This window comes from Anabas testudineus, chromosome 11 (assembly GCF_900324465.2).
Source record: "Anabas testudineus chromosome 11, fAnaTes1.2, whole genome shotgun sequence".
Taxonomy (NCBI): Eukaryota; Metazoa; Chordata; class Actinopteri; order Anabantiformes; family Anabantidae; genus Anabas; species Anabas testudineus.
In genome coordinates this window covers 539,091-559,795 of record NC_046620.1, presented here as the reverse complement: position 1 = coordinate 559,795, position 20,705 = coordinate 539,091, and the positions used below count along the sequence as shown (strand labels likewise).

The 20,705-nt window shown below is 41.9% G+C and overlaps 1 protein-coding gene across 1 annotated transcript; it reads left to right on the top strand.

The window, feature by feature from the left end:
* The first annotated feature begins 10,578 nt into the window (after positions 1 to 10,578).
* On the top strand, positions 10,579 to 16,479 carry LOC113153561 (saxitoxin and tetrodotoxin-binding protein 2-like). Its single transcript, XM_026347245.1, has 12 exons — positions 10,579 to 10,727; positions 11,368 to 11,513; positions 11,674 to 11,738; positions 12,262 to 12,420; positions 12,498 to 12,602; positions 12,689 to 12,729; positions 14,272 to 14,436; positions 14,845 to 14,990; positions 15,132 to 15,223; positions 15,769 to 15,894; positions 15,987 to 16,106; positions 16,328 to 16,479. Exons 1-12 carry the CDS (start codon positions 10,608 to 10,610, stop codon positions 16,375 to 16,377), a joined length of 1,335 nt encoding a protein of 444 aa, XP_026203030.1. The 5' UTR covers positions 10,579 to 10,607; the 3' UTR covers positions 16,378 to 16,479.
* Positions 16,480 to 20,705: the final 4,226 nt, after the last annotated feature.

Here is a 20,705-nt window from a genome sequence, read left to right as displayed (position 1 = left end):
CCAAGCAACATATATTATTTATTGTCATTTACAAAGCACTTGTAATTAGGACAGTAAAAGCAGCTTCATATGAATAATTGAGTTGTAATAAACCATTGATATAACAGATAAGTACAGTAGTACTACTTTTATTTGAGTACAGGACTTTTGCTTGTGATGAAGTTATATATCTGAATACTCTCTCCACCGCTGGTAAACAAACATCATTCGACGTCACTCGTACAAACTGCAGATCGATTCTCGTCGACTCGTTCTTGAAACAGAACCTTCGCTGTTGGTTCACTGGCTCGTTTCTGATTCAAGTTTTCAGCACAGGTTTTGGCGTGTGAGCCTTCATCTGATCCCTTTAACTCTGCCGTCTGCCTTTCAGCCATCTGCATCCTGCTCTTAGTGTTCCTCCTCATCTTCGCCTGTTCGCCTCCCTCTTCTTACTCATCCTCTTCATCATCCTGTCGTCCTCCCACACCTTCATCCCTCCTCCTGTGTCATCTTAAAGTTTACTTCAGCCTCCTCCTCTTCCTCCTTGCCTTACACTAAGCCTGTTTACATAGGATTAGAAATTGCAGCAGCTCTGTCGCTGCTGATTTTTACCCTTTAAGGGAGTCAGGACTGGTTTTCTCTGATGTGAATTTTTTCTTTCTTTCTGTGCTTGTTGATGTGATTTTTCAGAGAGTGATTTACCCAAACTGTTTGTTTTTCTTCACACTTCAGGCTTAAAGGGAAAATCCACGTAGGGATTATTGTAACATGAATAAGACCCAGAGTCAGGCGTCAAAAAGGTCGGGAGACCTGGGCTGGTGTGATGGAGTCACAGTCAGTCAAATGAAGAGACAACAGGGAGACGTGTAGAGCCCATTTCAAAGTGTCATAAATTAATCTCCCACACACATATTCAAACAAAGCTTTGGAGCTCAGATGGTTGAAGGTTTACCTGATGATCGTTTGCAGATTGTGTTCATGCACGGCTGTGCATAAATCCAGAAATGCATCACAGTAAGATTTTGTTCTAGCTAGAATTCACTCTAGTCTTGTCAAAGAAGTCCATAAAGGGGCCACGTGTGCTCAATCAAAGCCTTAGTAATGCTGCAGATGTGAGTTTGTCATGTGATCAGCTCTGAATTCTGAACTTGGTGCACGCGTCTGAAGTTGGTGTCAAACGGAGAGTTTCTGTCCACATGTAGCATGTATCTTTGCTGAATTACAACAAAATCATCAACAAATAATAAAAAAAAAAATGCACCAGCAGTTTTAAATCATTTGTAAATTGTTGCATTAATGCACATTAACAACATGTTAACACTGCAGAACAACCTAAAAATCTATTATTGTATATTATTATTACAACTCCTAAAAATCCACTTTAATTTGCTGTTTAGATTTTAAAAGTTAATATTCAGGAGACACAGACAGAAACAGCTCACAACACATCACCACTACTCATCACAGGACATGCTAACACACCGGCTGCATCATTGTTTACGGCGTGTTTTAAAAGAGTGGATTTTCCCTTTAAGCACGTCAGTACGATGTGCGTCTGCCCTAAAACTGTGAAGTCTGGCATTTGAACAAACTGGTCTCTGCTCGTTTCTGTGTTGTGGCTTTGAAAAAGTTGTGTCACAGAAACAAAAGATCCCAAATGTACATTTCAGCTCAGCGTTTTTCTGGGTTTGTACGAATCACGTGTCCGTTTCTCTGCAGTGTTTCGTTATCTGGTGACAAATACGTAAAAATACGTACACTGAGAAAAGATGGTGCAAAACACCATCTGTGATGTTTTCTTATCAACCTTCACGTATTTTATCACTGCAAAGGTTTTAGATTTGATAAAGAATTTAAGTAGACGCTTTACGGACACGTGAACGTTTTTCATTTATAGTTTTTACTCTTGTTTCATTTGATTTTTAGGCTCAACAACAGGTCAGTTTAAACATCACGTAAAAATATTTTACTCTGAAAATCATACGATTACATTTGTGTTCACACTGAGATTCTTATTAAGTTGTATGGCTCCTAGGTTTTTTTTTTGTTTTGGTTTTTTTTTATCTTGTCTTTATTTAATTCTTGAATTTTCAAACACATTTGGACCGGTACAAATTCCTAAATATTTTCAAAGTTAAATTGATACTAGGTGAAAATCATTAGGATTGAATTAAACCATCTGGGGTTCAAATATTTTATCTGCTGAATTTAAACTGACTTGTTTTTGTTTTGTTTTTTTGTCTTTTATTTTTTACAGTGTAGGTGATGTGCAGATTGTGTGTATCAGTGTGAACAGAGCTCCTCTATATTTTCTAAGTGGTTGAAAGTTGTCGTGTCTAAACTGAAGTGTAGATTTATCTTCTTGCCTTCTGTCTCCTGAGCTCCTTTATTAGTCTGCGCTCTTGTTTTGTAAAGAAATAAAACTTCCTGTTGGACTGAAGCAGATTCTGTGTGTCTGTTCTACCCAAAAAGAAACTGAGGACTTCCATCCATCCAGTCGATCTCAGGGCCGACATGTACCGACAAACAGACAAACTCGGAAAAGCTCCATGATGCTGAATGTGAGCAACAACAACTGTTTGACAGTAAAAGGACAAAAAACTGTACAACCACCTTTCACAGTGTGATGAGGTCACGGGTTGAAGGTCGAGATACACAAATATGTGTACATCATTTCCATATTGGCTCAGCTCAGCAGCCACAGTGGAAGGTCAATAACTACATGAGAACAGTAAGTGAAGGCACACTCGGCTTTGGAAATGTATTTATTAGAAAAACACATTTTACAATCAACGATTTCTGGGACTAGTGGGATTCAGGGTCTGGACCACCAGCAGGGGGTACTGTCGCATCGCCAAGATCCTGACGTCCGGCTGTGCTTAGTCTGACGCTAGAGGCTGGTCCTCAGATTAGAAGCAGATTTCTCAAGAGAAAATGTAGAATTGAAATTTTGAAATCATGAAAACTGCTGAGTTCATCTGTTAAACATCTTCATTCCAGACGTCTAAAACTTTTCCTGCTTTTTCTCTGTTACCTGTAGTTTGTGACAGATTTTAAATGTCAGCAGCTTTTTTCAGTTTGATTCTCCTCTGAAACTTCAAACTCAGTTTGGACATGAAGCTACTCTCTGCACAGTCACATGGAAATCTAATATTAATCATCTAATATTAGCCTGTATTTCTATAATCTGTGTGTGTGAGTCATCGTACATGAAGGCTGACAGATGGTCGATGGGCGAAATGACAAAATGCTGTTACTAAAACAAAAGAAACAGTTTATTGTTTAGAAGTTTCAACCTCAGATAAAAGTTGATGAAGGACAAAAATGAATCTCTCAAATCTCCACTGATCCTAAAATCTGAACCTGTTAATATCTGGAATACTGACGTGAACACGTGTGTGTGTGTGTGTGTTCTTGTCCACACTGGACACAATCCAGCTGTTCCCATGGTAACCAGAGCTGAAAATAGTAGTTAAGGTGCGAACATCTCCCACTGGCAACACACACACACACACACACACACACACACACACACAGCGGAGAGTCTAATGAGGTTAATAAATGTTGAAAAGAAGTTCGAGTCCTTCAAATCAACTGCACACAGACCAGTTGAGCACCTGGACTCATGCTGCTGTACTTCAGTCCATCTTAAATGGGCTCAGGACCAGAGAAGGACGCAGCAGGTTTCAGGTTTTGCTTCAGACTTTGAAGTTGCATTTGTCCATGCAAAGATTTCCACTAGAGATTTGAATGCAGCGCCGCCTGAAGGTCACGAACGTTCAGTATCGGTTTTCAGAGAGTTCTGATATGATGATGAAACTGCTTTTTTATTTTATTTTACTTTGAGAAATGTAAACTTTAAACTTAACTCGATTTTCCCTGGTGACATTTGGTTTTCTGTCTAGTGTCTGTTTCTACTGTTCAGGTCAAATAAAGCTTTTTAAGACCTGTGTGTGTTTTAAATAGGAAACTTAAAGTCTACTTGTTGTGTGTTATTTAATGTTGGTTTTTGTGTATTAACCGTTTTCCGACCACACACAGGTGAACAGGTGAACACACAGCGGTGACTCCACTGTCCACAAACACATGTGCTGCACTTAGTGTTTATTCTACTGACACAGAATCAGATTCTGCTCTTCTCCACGGTGCCACCTGCTGACGGCTGCAGAGAATCTGCTGTTCTCACCACTGAAGACAGACACGGTTCAAAAACGTTATATAGATACAAGATGTTTAGGAGCTTCAGGTGAATAATACATTAGAACGCTGTTGGTTCTATTACCTGAGATCACTACTAATGTAGTATATATAATAAACTGACTCTCAGTCATGGACAGCAACTAAATAGAAGTATTAGTATTAGTATTCAGACAGTTTTACTTTACAAGTTCAGCTTTTTACAAACAAAAAACATCAAAATATTACAAAAAAGTTGTTTTATTGTAGATGTTTTACTCATTTATAATAAAGTTTACACTCGACATCTGTAATCGCGGTTACAATAATGAACACAGAGCGTCAGAGGCACAGACACCACCTGGTCGGGTTTAGGGACACATCTGAATCTATTTTTTTCCTGCTTCATCACATTCATCCTCAGTCTCCTCATTTTGCTGTGGATGGTCACTCAGGACCTCCCACTTCCCTTGTTTTCTTTTCCCTCCAATTCTACCTGACCCGCCTCCACTCCGCCCACTCACTCACCTGAACTCCGCCCACTCACTCACCTGAACTCCGCCCACTCACTCACCTGAACTCTTGTTTTTTTAACACCCTGTGGTGCTCATTTTATCAGTTATGTGGGTTCTTAACATCATGTCCATTTCTCTGATGCTGAACCTGTTTTTCACCTTGTCCTGGATTTCGAACTCACCTGGTTGATCGACCCTGGCTGCTCACTGGATTACTTTGACATTTGACATTAACATCCCTCTTAGTGTCCTGCAGGTACCTGAACTCTGCTCTGCTACCTTTGAGTTACAAACCAAATAGTACTTACTGTACATTCCTGGCAGCATTTACCTGAACTTCTGTCGGCCATTTTATTTTAGACCAGGCCTCCATCCCTCTTCGCTGCATGTTTGGTACCTATAGTCATGATCAGTAGATATTAGTGTATTCATGTTGGTAAGTAGGACATTCATTCACCACGTCACCAGTGTCACAAACACCACACTCACACCAAATCCTAAACAAAGCAGATTAATTATCTAAATACTTAATTAACGTCAGAGTTAACACACATTCACTTGGATTGGAGGAGCTCCTGAACACGTCTGTGTTATGTTCATGAAGTGTCCGTCATCTGAGTGTCGACAGCATAAATCATCTGTTACCTGAATGTGTTCTCTCCTTGTTTCAGCAGAGTGATACCCGGGGGGGGGGGGGCAGCCTCCACTGATTCGAGATATTTGATCAATTAATCAGCAGCTGTGGGCCCGAAGCCCCAGCCGAGCACATTCATTATGAATGGGTGAACACTTCCACGTTTGTAGCTACACGACGTATTGATCATCTGCCTCATCAATAAATGAAAAGAGCTTCAGGGCGTTCGGAGCTGAGTGATGAAACAAAGACTCTGTTAAAGACAAGAATCCTCCTGATGCTCGACTCTGTCTGATCTCACCTCACTTCACTTCAACTCAATGAGCTGTAGAAGATAAGTACTTGTACCTGAGTACTTTAATTTCATGGCTCTTCACAGCGTTGGAAGTGAGATAAATATTGTGCTGGGTAATGTTGGCAGATTCTTTTCTCAGTAACACAGTTAACAAAGCAGGAACAGCCCACATGTTGTGTCATTACTCTAGAAGCACTCAAGGTAAATATTGTATTGAAGGAATTATTCTTTAAGTTCTGGAGGGCACGTAGGCAAATGTTACTGCCAGGAGGAGCAAACATCTCTCTTACTTTATCATTATCAGCCTCAGTGGAGCGTGAGCTGAAGCAGCTGATGGTGTTTAAATGAATTCAGCTGTTGGACGGACAGCTGACCTCTGACCTCGTCCTTCCTGTCTCCTGTCCTCCACCGTCCTGATCAGAAACCTGCTCAGGTCTTCTTGTGGTTTCATCTCCTTCATTAAAATGCTTCGCCCTCGGGCGGCTGCGTCGCTTTACCGGCTTCATGCATTTACAAGGATAGATAACACACACACACACACACACACACACACACACACACACACACACACACTTTGATCAAGGTGAGTCAGCACAGACCCTCAGCAGGTTTTTAAAGAAGTGTCATCACGCTGATGTTTCTCCTGATTGGACTTGATTCAGTCTGAATCTTTCTAAACCTGATATAAACTGTGACATCTGTGAAAACTAAACTGGACAAAGAGATAAAACTGAGTCTTATTTTAAAAAGAAGGACAAAGAGATCAAACGTTATTTGAAATAGTTCCTGCTGTTTAACAGATGTACTGCAACATACCTGCAGCAGTAACTCAATGACCTGTCATCAGCCAGCACGTGAGAAATCACGTGTAGTTGAAATGATCATTTCAGTGTTTAACTAACAACTCTTATTTGAGGGCTCAGTGGTAACAGTCAGTGTTTTCCTGCTCTCGTGTTTTTTAAATCTTTGCCCTCATCACTGCATTCAGGCCCCAAATCGTCCAGGACCACCACATCTGACAGGAGCTGCTCATGTTTTCAATGTGCTGGGAGACGCTTCCAGCTGAATTAGAGGGTGTATTTAGCCTTTAATTAAACTCTATTAAATTCAGTTTAATTCCTCATCAGCACAGCGGGCAGCAGCTCTCAGCGATACAGACTTGTATTAATGTTCTCATTAATGTTCCCACCTCACTGATAATAATAAAAATAATAAAACCACCAACCGGGGCGTCTCCTTTACATTGTTTTTATTTTCATTTCATTTTCCCTGGAAGGAGATTATTTTATTTTGTGTAATGCTTTTCTGTGCTGAGCTGCTGAGGATTTAAAGCTTTAGCTCATTCACAGTGAATTGGTTTAATTAGGATTTGGAAGAGACAGAACTGAAAAAGAAAATTAGACGGAGGGATGAAGGTTTATTTTCTAGTAGCTGCAGGTTTTATTAGTCATGTTCTGAATGTTGGTGCTGAATTAAATAACCAGCAAAGTAGCAGTGGTATTAAATGTTTAATTTTGCCACATTTTCTACATTAATTTTAATTTTTTTGTCTCCCATAAAGTCTGAATTTGTCAATGTAACAAATTATTAAGCTGCTGAAACCCATCTTACAATGAAAAGGTAAAATAAAATAAAATGAGGTCAGGTCAGAAATACATATTTACACTATTTACACACAAACAGCACAGAACTGATTAAATACGGTTTATTGTCAGTATTCACCATCTAAAGGAGCTGAGTTCAATTTGTTCCAATAATATTTCCAAGCTGGAGATTTTTCACAAATAATAATAATAATAATAATAATAATAAAGGAAAAGACGATCAACAGTAGCCGCGGTCACAGCATCACATTGTTCTAGTAATAACTCCACTAATAAAAATGCTCATTGGGAGTCTTGTGTTCGACCACAGCGTGGCAGTGAAGACCCGTCATTGAGAACAACGTGTTTAAAAAGACTTTAAAGAGTTTTGCAGCTTCTTGGTGTCTTTGACACATTCGAGAAATAAGATCAGAGAATAAATAATGTAAACAAGGACGAACTAGAAAAAAACGTTATAATTAATGTTTTTTATTTATTTTATTCAATTAATTATAAAAAACCACCAGAGTAATAAAAATGGAAGAAAAATTGATTTGATAAATACATTTTTATTGTATGAAAATGCTGAAAATGACAAGAAATAGCAAATATGATAGAAAGCAGAGGAAAACCAGGAGCAGAGTCCCAGTGAGTCAGCTCAGGACTGGGAACACTGGTCTCTCCTCAGAGACTCTGTGACTGGACTCTGGGAGCCCTGGGACAGGTGATCATGACCTTCCCCTGATCCAGCTCCTCACTGGAGGGGGGCAGCACCGTCAGGGTGGGACGAGCATCACCTACAGTAGGAGACACCAATCAGCTTAGAGGACATAGAGCACTCAGCTGTCCATCAAACAGCAGATACTTGGACACCTTTACTGTGTGACAGTTGATTTTCTCCTTGAAGGAGTTTCTGTCAGATGGTTTTTCTGCTCCACCAGTCACTGACTCACACATTGTTTCACTTCCTGTAAGAAACCTCTCATGGAAATCAGCACAGAGACAAAGACAAAGAGTCCTCATAGGACCTGAAATACACCAAACTACACCAGAGAAAAAAGAACTTAAAATTATTCTCTTCTATAAATTTACTATATCTGTAACATTGTTTAGAACATACTTCATTTAAATGATTTAATGAAGCCACAAACTTCAGCATGTTTTCATTTTCTATGATGTGTTTAAAGACCTGGTTCATTTCTATGAACATATTTTCTGTTAAAACCATCAACAGATGATCAGTTAATCAGAACCAGTTTAGATGATCAGACAAAAATCAAAGATCATGTGTAAAAACAGACAGATTTAAAAAACAGACGATATTAAAAGTGTCAAAATCATTTTAAACTGAGTTTTAAGGAGAAACTACCTGAAATTTATCAAAGTTCACTGGATATTTTAAACTCATTATTGGAAACTAAACAGTCCAGATTAAATAGATATTACTATTATTATTGCTTCAAATCAAGCTACATTCATTAAAACGGTTTGTTATAACAAACATTTTCAGCAGAGAAAAAATAACTACATTATTTTAAACTGAGGTTTATTTCAGACTTTCTCTCTAAGTTGTTGGTTGTTTTGTTTTGTTTTTTAATCGCTTTCAAACTGTTCAGAATCATTTTAAATCAAATAGAAATTGAGATTAAACAGTAAATTTAAAACCTTTTTCTAATGTCTCTCAGATTTTGACTTTAACTTTTCCTGCAGTTGAAGTTTTTCTTGTATTTTACAAATTAACTGGAAGAAAAGTTCAGTGAAGCTGCTTCGACTTTAAATTTAGAATATAACAGGAAACAAACTATTAAATTCAGATTATAAAGACATTTGTCTGAACTCAATGTAAATTAACATTTACCACAAATGTACAGAAAGAAAGTTATTAACTTTAACTGATGTTAAATATATGATTAAAAACTTACTTCCAATATCCAGTCTGGTTCCTCCACCGAACGTGAGCCACAGTGAAACAAACTGATGAAGTCGTCGTACAAAAACCTCTGACTGTAGAGAGACACGGCTCTCTGACTCTGAAACAAACAAACTCAACTAAAACTGTCTCAGTGTTAAAAACACAGCTGGAGGATATAAAAATGAAATATAACCAAAAAAACCAAATACCAAAAATGATTAAATTATTGTTGTATCTTTAATGTAATCTGGAATTAGAACGAGATAAATAAAAGTCACAACAAATATGATAATTTATTAATTTGGTGTAAAATGTGTTTTTAACGAGACATTTTAAAATCAAACTAACAGCTGTAGATGTAAAAACTATTAAAACATTATTTCAGTGATAAAGTTAGTGAACTACTGTAGTTTCAGCTTCATCATCTCATATCCAGTGTTTCTTCTCTCTCCTCAGGGTCTGTTGGACAACATGTTGTCTTGACTCAGTCAGCAGCCAAATCAGTGCAGATCAGTAACTGTGACTATTAACTGTAAGGCCAGTACAAAAGTAGCTCAGTACTCTGGTTCACAATACTTCCTGTCCTGGTACCATCAGAAAACTGAAAGTGAACAGTTCCAGTGAAGAATCCCAGTCAGACCATTAAAACCACAACAACATCCAGCAGAGTCAGCTCCACTGATCCACCCACAAACCTAATTCACTAGATATGAACAGTGAAGCTCCAGAGCTGCGGTTCATGTTCACGTGGACGTTTTCAGGTCCAGAATGTTTCAGAGAATCCTCCCAGATCGACCCAGAAAGAGAAACACCTCCACCACAACCTGCACTGATGAAGGCAGAGTTAAAATAACATGTGGCCTGTAACAGCTCAGTCAAATCCAGGTCCCACAGCTGTTCTGCAGTAAGGTGCCGGTCTCCACTCTGGAATCTGGATCTGATGGTTCAGTTCAGTTTCTTAAACTCTGGCTCCCTCTACTGCTCACTGACCCACAGTGCAGACAGAGAAGAGGCCTCTCTGCTGCAGAGATACAGATAATGATCTGATTCTGGTTTGAATCTTCGTCTGCTGCTGAAATAAAATGAAATACAACACACTGAAGATTTTTTCAGTCCCACATCAGAGAGGATCCGTGGACGGTGACGACAATGGGTCCACCACTTTGGTCCAGACTAAAATGGGATGATTGCAATAGCATTGACTGTGTCCAGTCTTTGCTCAGCACCTGAACATAATGCTGAGTGATGAAGAGTCCTACCTTCAGTCCACATACCAGTAAAAGATACTGAGCATTTGAACTTGAGTAACTTTTCAACATAGTGTGATTTTCCTCAGTGCTAGAAGAGGAGCTGTTCTGTGTAACGTCAATGTTGACCGACAGGAATTCAACGAATCTGTAGATGATTGATGCAGGTTGTTGAAATCCTGCGGCCACAGCAAACACCGATGAACACGTCCTGACCTCAGCTTCTATAAAGGCTGAAGACTCAGTCAGTTTTACTCTGAATCATCATGAGTCTCAGGTTCAGTGTCCTGGTCCTGGTTGTGGAGCTGTTTCTGAGCAGCTCGGCTCTGACTCCTGAAGAATGCCAACCTCTGGTGACTCCTCTGTCCCTGGCCGACGCCTCCATGGTAAACCCTCCTGCTTCCTGTCTGGGTCTCTGGGTCTGTGCATTGGGTTTATTATAGATGTATTTGTCTTTTCGTAGCCTCAGTTTAAGCCGCTCATGCTGTAGATTTGAGTGAGAACACTGCACATGGACGATGGTTTAACCAATTTGCAGAGACGTGAGTCTGTTTCGTGTCCAGGAAGCTTCCGACTGGTCTTTCTTTTACTGACTCGTGAAGCTGTAAAGTCCTGAAATCACAGCAACGTTGATTTGACCTCTATTGAAGTTTTACCATCAACTAAACTAGCTGAGATTAGATTGGAAACTTGTCCACGGTTAGTTTTGATGAGGTTCCACTAAAAGTTGCTGTTTTAATGTTTGATTTAATCTGATAGATCGAAAGTTGTTTGTCACACCTGAAGTTAATTTCCTGCAAAAGTCAAATGTGACCAAGACATGAACGAGTCAGTCAATCAATGAGCAATAATCAATTAATAACCTCAGAAACCAAAATCACTGTAAACAGGATACATATAGTTAAGTGAGACGAAGCTTCTCTAATGTATTTTAAATGATATTTATTGGGGCATTTCAATCCATCAGTTCTAATCTAAAGTTAATGTTAGCAGGACCTGATCAAGTGTGTTCATGTTTGTCTCCAGATGTTGGGCAGGTCAAACCTGATCATAGGTTACAACGACCATCAAGTATATAAGAGCATCTTGAAGATGACTGAAACAGGCTGGTTGAACTTCACCGCGTCACCGTCCAAACCAAACGAACTCCTCATGTCTCAGGAGAACAGAATGTGAGTTTTATCCCTTAATGCTGATTAAGACAGCCGCAGCACATCAAGAGGGTTCTGGGTTCAAACCTTCCCTGTGGGTTCACGTATGGCTCTAGTGTTCTTCAGGTGATCTGAGAACAAACGTGGTTTTTGATACACCCCCTCTTGTCTCTTTCTTCAGAAATGGAACCTGCCTTTCAGCAACCACTAACATAATTATTGACGGCAACACTGCAAAAGCATCATGTAAGTTCCTTGGAGGTCAGAGTTCCTGTGGTTTCACATTAAACGTAAGCTCGAGGTGTAAAGTGAAGCTACCTCACAGAAATCAGGTGAACCTCTAGGGTTTGAACCATGAACCTTCTCTTTACAGTTAATTCCCTTCAAACTCTGATTTAGACGTTTGCATCTCGTGGTTTGGTCTCTGTCTGTCTGATCGTGGGTCTTGTTTTATTGAGGTTGGTATTTTCTGTCGTCAGCTGTTGGTTTTCTCTTTCTGACACCAGCGGTTTCTTTCTCGTTCTAAATTCTTCTCTCAGATTGTGGGACACAGTAATGTACCCACCGAGTTCATAGGACACTCCTGGGTGGTGGTACTGTTGGACGGTGCTACGGCTGCTCCTACCTAATGTTTTCAATTAACTGAAGTCACATATTTTCTCATCAGAACATCAGAACAGGCTGAAAATGTTCATCACAGTTTCCTAGTTTCAGGGTGAAGACTCATTTCAGCTCCAGTAAAACCTGTCGTCTCATTTTCCGTCTCCAGTTGCCAACATGACCTCAGAGTCCCACGTGCTGCCGAGCTGTGATGGCTGTCTGGTCCTCAGCATGACCGGCTACGCCAGGAACATCAACAAAATCCTGAATTTAATTAACATGTCCAGCGGAGAGGAAGAAATAACCGCTCGCGCCCTCTATCTGCTGGGTAAGAAGAAACTAATCAGAGATGAAAAACCCACACCTCGTCTAAAACGTCCTCAACTTCTGTCTGTTTGTTTCCAGCAAGAGAGACAAAGGTGAAGGACTCGGACCTGGAACACTTCAAGCAGCAGGCGAGCTGCCTCGGCTTCTCTGGAGAACCAGACTTCCACTACGATCCAAAGAAAGGTGCTTTATCTTTAAACCTCTCTGTTCAGATGCTGACTCCACACGTGTGATATCAGACAGAACTAAATCTCTTTTCCTTTCTGCAGAATTCTGTCGTGAAGGCGAAGGCTTCAAGATGTCTTTCAGCTGAAGTTTCAGTCAGAAACAAATATCTGTAACTGACACTGAAGAATATTTAATAAATATTTAAAGCGTTTCTGTGTTTTCTGTTTTGATTACTATTCATTTATTAATATTATTATTATTAGAACAGTGTATTTTACTGAAATTCTGATTTTGAGTTTTACCTGTTACTGGAGAGACGACCAGAGAAGATGAGTCCAGGCTAATGTTGTCTGTCTCATCTAAACTAAAGGTGTCTTTCCATAACAAGTCTAAATGTTGTCCACACACCGCTGCCTCCATTTTACATGGACTCACTCTTCAACATTAGGGATTTGACAGCAGTACTAGTAGAGGTCATGTTTTATCTGTGGGTTTCAGTAAGATCGAAATCTGTTCTATAAACTGTCAATGTTGACTGAGGGCAGTTCAACAGACCTGTAAATGATTGATGTATGTAAAACCACAGCAAACCGCGATGTCCCTGTTGAACCAGCACAGAGACACTGACACTAAACCGGAATCTGGTGACTGAGATTCATTTTGTTCAAAAACAAACACTTAATAAATCACAATGCTTAATAAAAGCATCAAATATCAAATAAAAATGTAAAAAACGGTTTTATTCTGAAGAATCATGAGTTTGTGGTTCAGTTTTCTGGTCCTGGTTGTGGATCTCTGGGTCTGTTCTGTGTGTTAGAAGTGACTTGTACCACAAAATAAAAAGTATTGTTACCATGGTTACAATATGGTTAAAACCGTATTTGAGTAAAAGTGTGTAAAACACTTGATCTGGAGCAGACCAAAGACACAAGGACAAACACTGGGGTCTCCAACCCAAAGTGGCTCCAGAAGCCCAGTTCACATGAGGGACTGAAGGGAAACATAACCAATGGTCGCCAAAGTAATGTGGGGGGGGCTAAATATGGAAGAAGATGTTACGTCACATGACTGTTGGCTTGGTGAGGTGGGTGACCTCGGGGAGGGGAGGGTTCACTGGTAAATACACATTGTTTATCGATGTTACACAGTTCAGGCCGGGACCACTGTCACAGAAACAGTTCACATATGTTTTATTACACCGACAGGACTAAGATACAAGATACAAGCTTTGATCCAAGGGCGCACACACCTCCTGAGACTATCAACCAGCTTCTTCTCTGTCTTGTAATATTATGTGTAACAAAGAATTAAAAGACTGAATATAAATAAATCTCTTATAATAAGAAATTAACAAACCAAAGAATTAACTATTTAACAACTTTATCATTTATTCAGATTTCTGTTGTAAAGATAAAGTTAAAACTGTCATCAGAAGACAACAAGTGACCAAATATCCAACAGCACGGTGACGATGTGCTGCAGTTTGTCCTTGAGAGTGGACGTTGGCTAATTTGTCCTCAGAGAGCTGCAGCGTTTTACACATGAATCCACCAAAACAAACGCTAAGCACAGCAGACTCAAAGGGTCAGTCACACACTGGATACACATGCCCTTTGGACTGACGCTGGCCCATCTTGGGGCTCACATGAGGCCACTGGTGCCCCCTGAGTTATAAAGTCACCAGCCTCCTCCTCTTCTACGGCCCGGTGTGTTTGTGTCTCGCAGCAGGATGACCTGTGCTGTGCAGCGGGCGCTGCTGCTGCTGCTGGTGGCAGCGACTGGCTCCAGTGCAGCCGGTGAGGGATGTGACGGTCTGACCACCAGGCTGCAAACCAAAGACCTGCACAAGGTGAGCGTGTTTGTGCTCAGCGTGGTGGATCCATCAGTCCTAGGAAGTTGTTCATAGTTTCACAAACCTTCACTGTCATTCACACTGTTTCTGTTGTTATTGTGTTGCTGCTGATGCTGCTGATGCTGCTGAACGACTCCGACACAGCACCAGTCTGCAAACAATGTGAAGGTGTGAACACGAGGCTGCCAACAAAAGACCTGCACAAGGTGAGCTTGTTTCTGCAGATTCACCACTTTAGATTCCTGCTCATCAGATCCAGATAAAACACCAGGGACCAAAACCTACACGTCGATTTCCTGCTGAACCATTTGAGCTTTAAATCATAAAACCTGACACGGAGGACGGACGTGTCCTCTGTGTCCTTACTTCCTCTGTGGCAGCTTCACGTCTGTTTCCCTCCTGCAGATCTTCGGGGACTGGGTTCTGGTCTGGTCCGTCTCTGACTATGAACAAGGCTGGAACCTGTTACAAAATGCCTCCAGCTCCCACGTGGAGCTCCAGCTGCTCCCAGACAACAAGACTGTGGTGTTGACCGAGAGAAACTTGTACATGTGAGTGTTCAGTCGCTGTAAGCATTTGTTAGAACTAACTGAGGCTTCGAGCTGCTGCTGGTTCTGGTTTTTCTTCGCAGACTGGACCTGGACTGTTTCAGAATCCAGTTACTAAAACCTGCTGTGTGTTTCTGTGTTCAGTGACAAGTCGTGTGCCAACTACGTCCTCAACCTGACGCTGCCCTCTGACCCCTCTGATGCTGAACACCACACACTGCACACTGTGTCTGCCAGTGAGTCCACACACACACACACACACACACACACATACACAACAATATAATAATATTAACAGAAATAATTGGAATGAAAATCAAGGTAAAAAGAAAATGACCATTTAAAGGAAGACGAACAACAATAGTCCTACATGAATACAGTACTGTTACCGCAGAGTAGTGTAGTAAGTAGTAGTAAGTATGAATACTTTGTGTTCTGTGGCGCTGTGTGTTCAGCTCCAGAACCTCCAGTAGGTCGTTGTGTCTGTGGACGGTCAACAGAAGAGTTGGTACAGAGAGTTGGGAACAAGCTGTGAATCTCAGGGAGACCAGGTTTAGGTCCGGAACAGTTCAGAAAATGACTGAATCAGCTGCTAAGATCCAGTCGAACACAGAGGAACAGTGACTCAGAGGGTTTCTGAAGGTCCTGCAGAGTCCAAATGAATCACCTGGACCTAACATCTCTGTTTTATGACAGAGACGGAAACTGAAACTGCTTCTTTCACTTGTTACGGTCTTTCTGACATTTCTCTGTGTGTTTGTGTTTTATCTCTGTGTCTTAGCGGTGGAGACAAACGGCGTTGTTAAACCGTTCAACGACTCAGGTGCACTGGATTTCTATGAGACCTGTTCCGACTGTCTGCTGGTGGTCTACAAAGACATACTGGGACGATACCTGATGAGCTACAGTAAACTCACAGCACACACACTGTAGAAGATTAAAGGAACAGTTCATTAGAGTGTGTGTGATCTCAGATCTGTGTGTGTTTATATCAATCAGGGAGGGAGGGGCATCACTCCGACGTAGACCAGCTGAGGGCGGCTCTCGACGGTCACAGGACACAGGCCGAGTGTTTGGGATTCAAGCACCACAGAGCGTTCAGCTACGACGGAGTTACAGGTGGCTGACTCTGTTTCCTCGTCATCTTTTAATCTGGAGTTCTTTCACCCTGGATGTTTTTGTCTCAGTTTCAGTTACTTGTATATTTGTTATAGTAACTTCTTGTCTCTTTGTGGTCAGTGTCTGTGGAGAGTCCCACCACTAGATGGCGCTAAATCTTTCACATTTTACACGCTGCACCTTTAAATTGTATCTCTCCTCTTCTTCTTCTGTCTTCACAGATTTTTGTCATAAGAAATCTTCTCCAGCGGCGACACATCAACAGTCCTGAGTGAAGATGTTGGAACAAACATTGAGATTAAAACATGAAAATCTGAACGTGTGCTTCTGTTTTTAATGATAATCATCTGTGGTTAAATTAACTTACACTAACTGATGTACACTAATTACTGTGAAGTCACACACAGGAGACTGTGTACAAGTGATATTCAGTTTTCCATGTGTAGTGTTAAAGAGTATTTTAAAGTTTTAATCATATTCTGAAACATAAAACACACATTTAAAATACCTTAGTTACTTTTTACTACGGAAAATATAACAACTACAAAAGAAAATGAGACACGCATAGAAAAACACAATAAATGAATAAAAACTATATTTCAGCTCATACAAATATGTGAAACAACATGACGATGATGGATTCAGAATCTGGTTTAAATGTATTTGAAAATCCAGTTTAATCAGTAAAACCTGTTTCATGGATTTCATATTGAATGGAGAAGTAGGCAGAGAATCTGTTTTTAGGGACAATGGTTCAGGAAGGCTAATTATGGTAATTTTATCGAATTGGAAGTGAAGAAAAAAACAACTTTATTTGTCCGTTCATATTTAACATCTATGTGGACAGTTACATGAGACATGTTCATCATCATCATCATCATCATCATCATCATCAGGAGGTCCTTCCTGAAGACCCCAGCTGGAGGCAGGACACAGTCTGTTACCACTACACTGTCCAACCAAACACATAAGAAGAAGTCAGGCTGGAGATATATATATATATATATATATATATATATATATATATATATCATATGTTATATATATGATGATATATTATATATATTATTGTAATATAGTTTTGTGATCTCGAAAACTGAAACTGTTGTAACTGAACCGAACACAGTGGAAATCCAAAATTCCTTTGACCATGATTCATGTAGTAAAATAAATCTGTTCACCTTTAATATTTGTATGTTCTGTGTAACTTTAACCTTCATTTTATTCTGATGACACCGGTCAGCCGCTGAGTCATTCACTTCACTGACACTCAGGTGTTCACAGACTCACCTGTCTCCGCCAGTTTTGGGTTTTACGACGCTCCGCGTTCCTTTAACGCACCGCTGTGCCAATAAATGCCTGTGACGTCAGACGCCGAACACAGGTGGCCGCGGCCACAACACCTGAGCTCGACTGAAACTTCAGGACACGTGAGACAATGAGGCCGAAAAGCGTGGAACCGGTTCCGAAAAGGTGAGAGACGGTCTGATTTACCTGAGAGTGTCGTCAGTGTTGACGTGAATAACGTCAGGTGTGTTGGGCCCAGAGCAGGTAGAAAGACACAAACCGATACTCGAGGAAAACTGCAGGTGTTTGTCTAATATGTAGAAGTACCCGGGTTAGTACTGCAGTACTAAATACTACCATGTACTTCAAACGGAACCAAGTCCAGCTCTGGATCCAGAAGGAGGCAGATGGTTTAGAAACCCACAGGGCTTCAAAGACAGTTGTATTAGAGGAAAAGGCCGAGTGATGAACTTTAGCATCAGTTAAACCTGATGAATAACTTGAGAATTATTATTATGATCATGTGCTGTATGTTAAGATAAAGACCAGTAGACGGAAACCAGTAGACGGAAACCAGTAGACGGAAACCAGTAGACGGAAACCAGTAGACGGAAACCAGTAGACGGAAACCAGTAGACGGAAACCAGTAGCCACCTTCAGTGTGTGATCTTCTCTGTTCTCTTCCTGCAGATCATCCCTCGTTAAACGGATCTTCAGATGTTCGTTATTGGAGCGGCTGATAAACTTTATTTTCACAGGTGAGTACAAAGAACCTTTGTTTCTATGACTGATGATCACACTCGAACACGATGTCAGTTTATTTATCAAACACACATTTTTAATTTAATCTTTGATAAAATAATCAGTGTCATTCACAAAGCAACAAACAGACTCCACAGTGAATTTCAAGCTATGAGAATGAGTTCTGTTAAACATGAGCAGTTTCAGACTAACGTGCTGTTTTTTCTTTTTCTTTTCAGGTAGATCTACGAACTGTGAGTCACACTTTTCTTTAATTCTGTGGTTGCTTGGCCGCCGTGCCCTTCCCTTCTTCCACCTGTTCCTTCTTCCACCTGTCCCTTTTCCATCTCTGTCCAACATGGCCGCCGTGCCATGACTTTTAATGGCCGCCGTGCCGTGACTGACTTTTAATGGCCGCCGTGCCGTGACTGACTTTTAATGGCCGCCGTGCCGTGACTGACTTTTAATGGCCGCCGTGCCGTGACTGACTTTTAATGGCCGCCGTGCCGTGACTGACTTTTAATGGCCGCCGTGCCCCTCTCTGCTCCTTCTTTTCCCTCTTCTTCCTCTTTAGCACTCTAACATGGCCGCCATGTCTAGTCTATTTCTACTTCTCATTGCTGCTCTATCAGTCCTTTACTTTCTGGCTGATCAGCTTGGTACTTGTTGTTTTTCGCCATGTCACGCCTGTGAAGTTTAATTTTGTTGCTTGGCCGCCGTGCCACGACTCTTGTTTAATCTGCCATTTATCGTTTCTTCGAACCAACAAACATGGCCGCTGTGCCATAAAATCTGTCTGTCCAGAGCGACCAGCCGACCACTGGTCCCTAAATTCAGAGCGACCAGCCGACCACTGGTCCCTAAATTCAGAGCGACCAGCCGACCACTGGTCCCTAAATTCAGAGCGACCAGCCGACCACTGGTCCCTAAATTCAGAGCGACCAGCCGACCACTGGTCCCTAAATTCAGAGCGACCAGCCGACCACTGGTCCCTAAATTCAGAGCGACCAGCCGACCACTGGTCCCTAAATTCAGAGCGACCAGCCGACCACTGGTCCCTAAATTCAGAGCGACCAGCCGACCACTGGTCCCTAAATTCAGAGCGACCAGCCGACCACTGGTCCCCGTCCGTTGTTTAATCATTTTGGGACAGACTGCTCTTTGTGCAGTTACTCTTTAGTGAACTGAGTGAGGGAAGGTTGGTGCTTTTTGTTGTTAGCTGGAGTAGATGCTGTCATTGCTGCATTACCTTCATTACCTTCCTTGCATCTCTTGTGGTGGTTGGCCATCATGGTGTTGTGGCGGTTGTCCAGTGTGGTGTTTGGGGTCTGTTTGTGGTCTGTGGTGGCCGGCCAGCGTGCTGTTTTTAACTTGTAGACTTTTGGGTCAGTTTCCCTGATTTGAAAACATTTGTTAGTGTTTAAGAGATGATGGAAAGCAGTTGTATCTGTGAAGGGGTCCTGGCTGCTGGGCCGCAGTGAGAGCTAAGCATTTAAACATGGTCAGAATATTAGTGGAATAACTTTGTTCCTCAAATGTTGTTTTATTAGTCTCTATGCTTTAAAAAATGCTGTTTGCTGCTGTTCCATGACATGTACATGTTTGTCCATTTGTCTCTGTCCATTTAAGATGACTGCCCATTTTGATGACTCCACGTTCTACAAAACAGTAAGTGTCATTGTTTTCATGGCCGCCGTGCTGTGACATTTCATTTTTCCACCAACATGAAGGCTCGTCCACATGTCCGTCTGTCCAACATGGTCGCCCGTTTGTCATTTTGGTGTTCCAATGTAGACCAAGGTCTACAAACAGTAAGTACCCCTAGACGGCCACGTGCCGCCACACTAACCATTTCTTTTTCAGCTTCCTCCATGGTCTCATTTAAGACCGTTCGTCCATTTTCCTCGTCGTTCGTCATCTATTTAAAGATTTAAAGGTCTACAAACAGTAAGTACCCCTAGACGGCCACGTGCCGCCACACTAACCATTTCTTTTTCAGCTTCCTCCATGGTCTCATTTAAGACCGTTCGTCCATTTTACTCGTCGTTCGTCGTCTATTTAAAGATTTAAAGATCTACAAACAGTAAGTTTAAAAGTTTCATTGGCCGCCGCGCCAAGAAACAACTCTTGCCCCCTCTGTCGGGCTCTCTCTCGCCCCTCGCCCCCCCCTGTCGGGCTCTCTCTCGCCCCTCGCCCCCCCCCTGTCGGGCTCTCTCTCGCCCCTCGCCCCCCCTGTCGGGCTCTCTCTCGCCCCTCGCCCCCCCCTCTGTCGGGCTCTCTCTCGCCCCTCGCCCCCCCCTCTGTCTGGCTCTCTCTCGCCCCTCGCCCCCCCCTCTGTCGGGCTCTCTCTCGCCCCTCGCCCCCCCCTCTGTCTGGCTCTCTCTCGCCCCTCGCCCCCCCCTCTGTCTGGCTCTCTCTCGCCCCTCGCCCCCCCCTCTGTCGGGCTCTCTCTCGCCCTCGCCCCCCCCTCTGTCTGGCTCTCTCTCGCCCCCCCCCCTCTGTCTGGCTCTCTCTCGCCCCTCGCCCCCCCCCTCTCCATTAACATGGCCGCCGTGCCATGTGCTGTTCTGC

Excerpts from the sequence above, each read along its gene's own strand:
- LOC113153561 (XM_026347245.1), top strand. The coding sequence starts at position 10,608 with ATGAGTCTCAGGTTCAGTGTCCTGGTCCTGGTTGTGGAGCTGTTTCTG. Across the intron at positions 12,603-12,688 it reads CCACTACGATCCAAAGAAAG|AATTCTGTCGTGAAGGCGAA; the intron begins GTGCTTTATCTT and ends TCCTTTCTGCAG. Across the intron at positions 15,224-15,768 it reads ACTGCACACTGTGTCTGCCA|CGGTGGAGACAAACGGCGTT; the intron begins GTGAGTCCACAC and ends TCTGTGTCTTAG.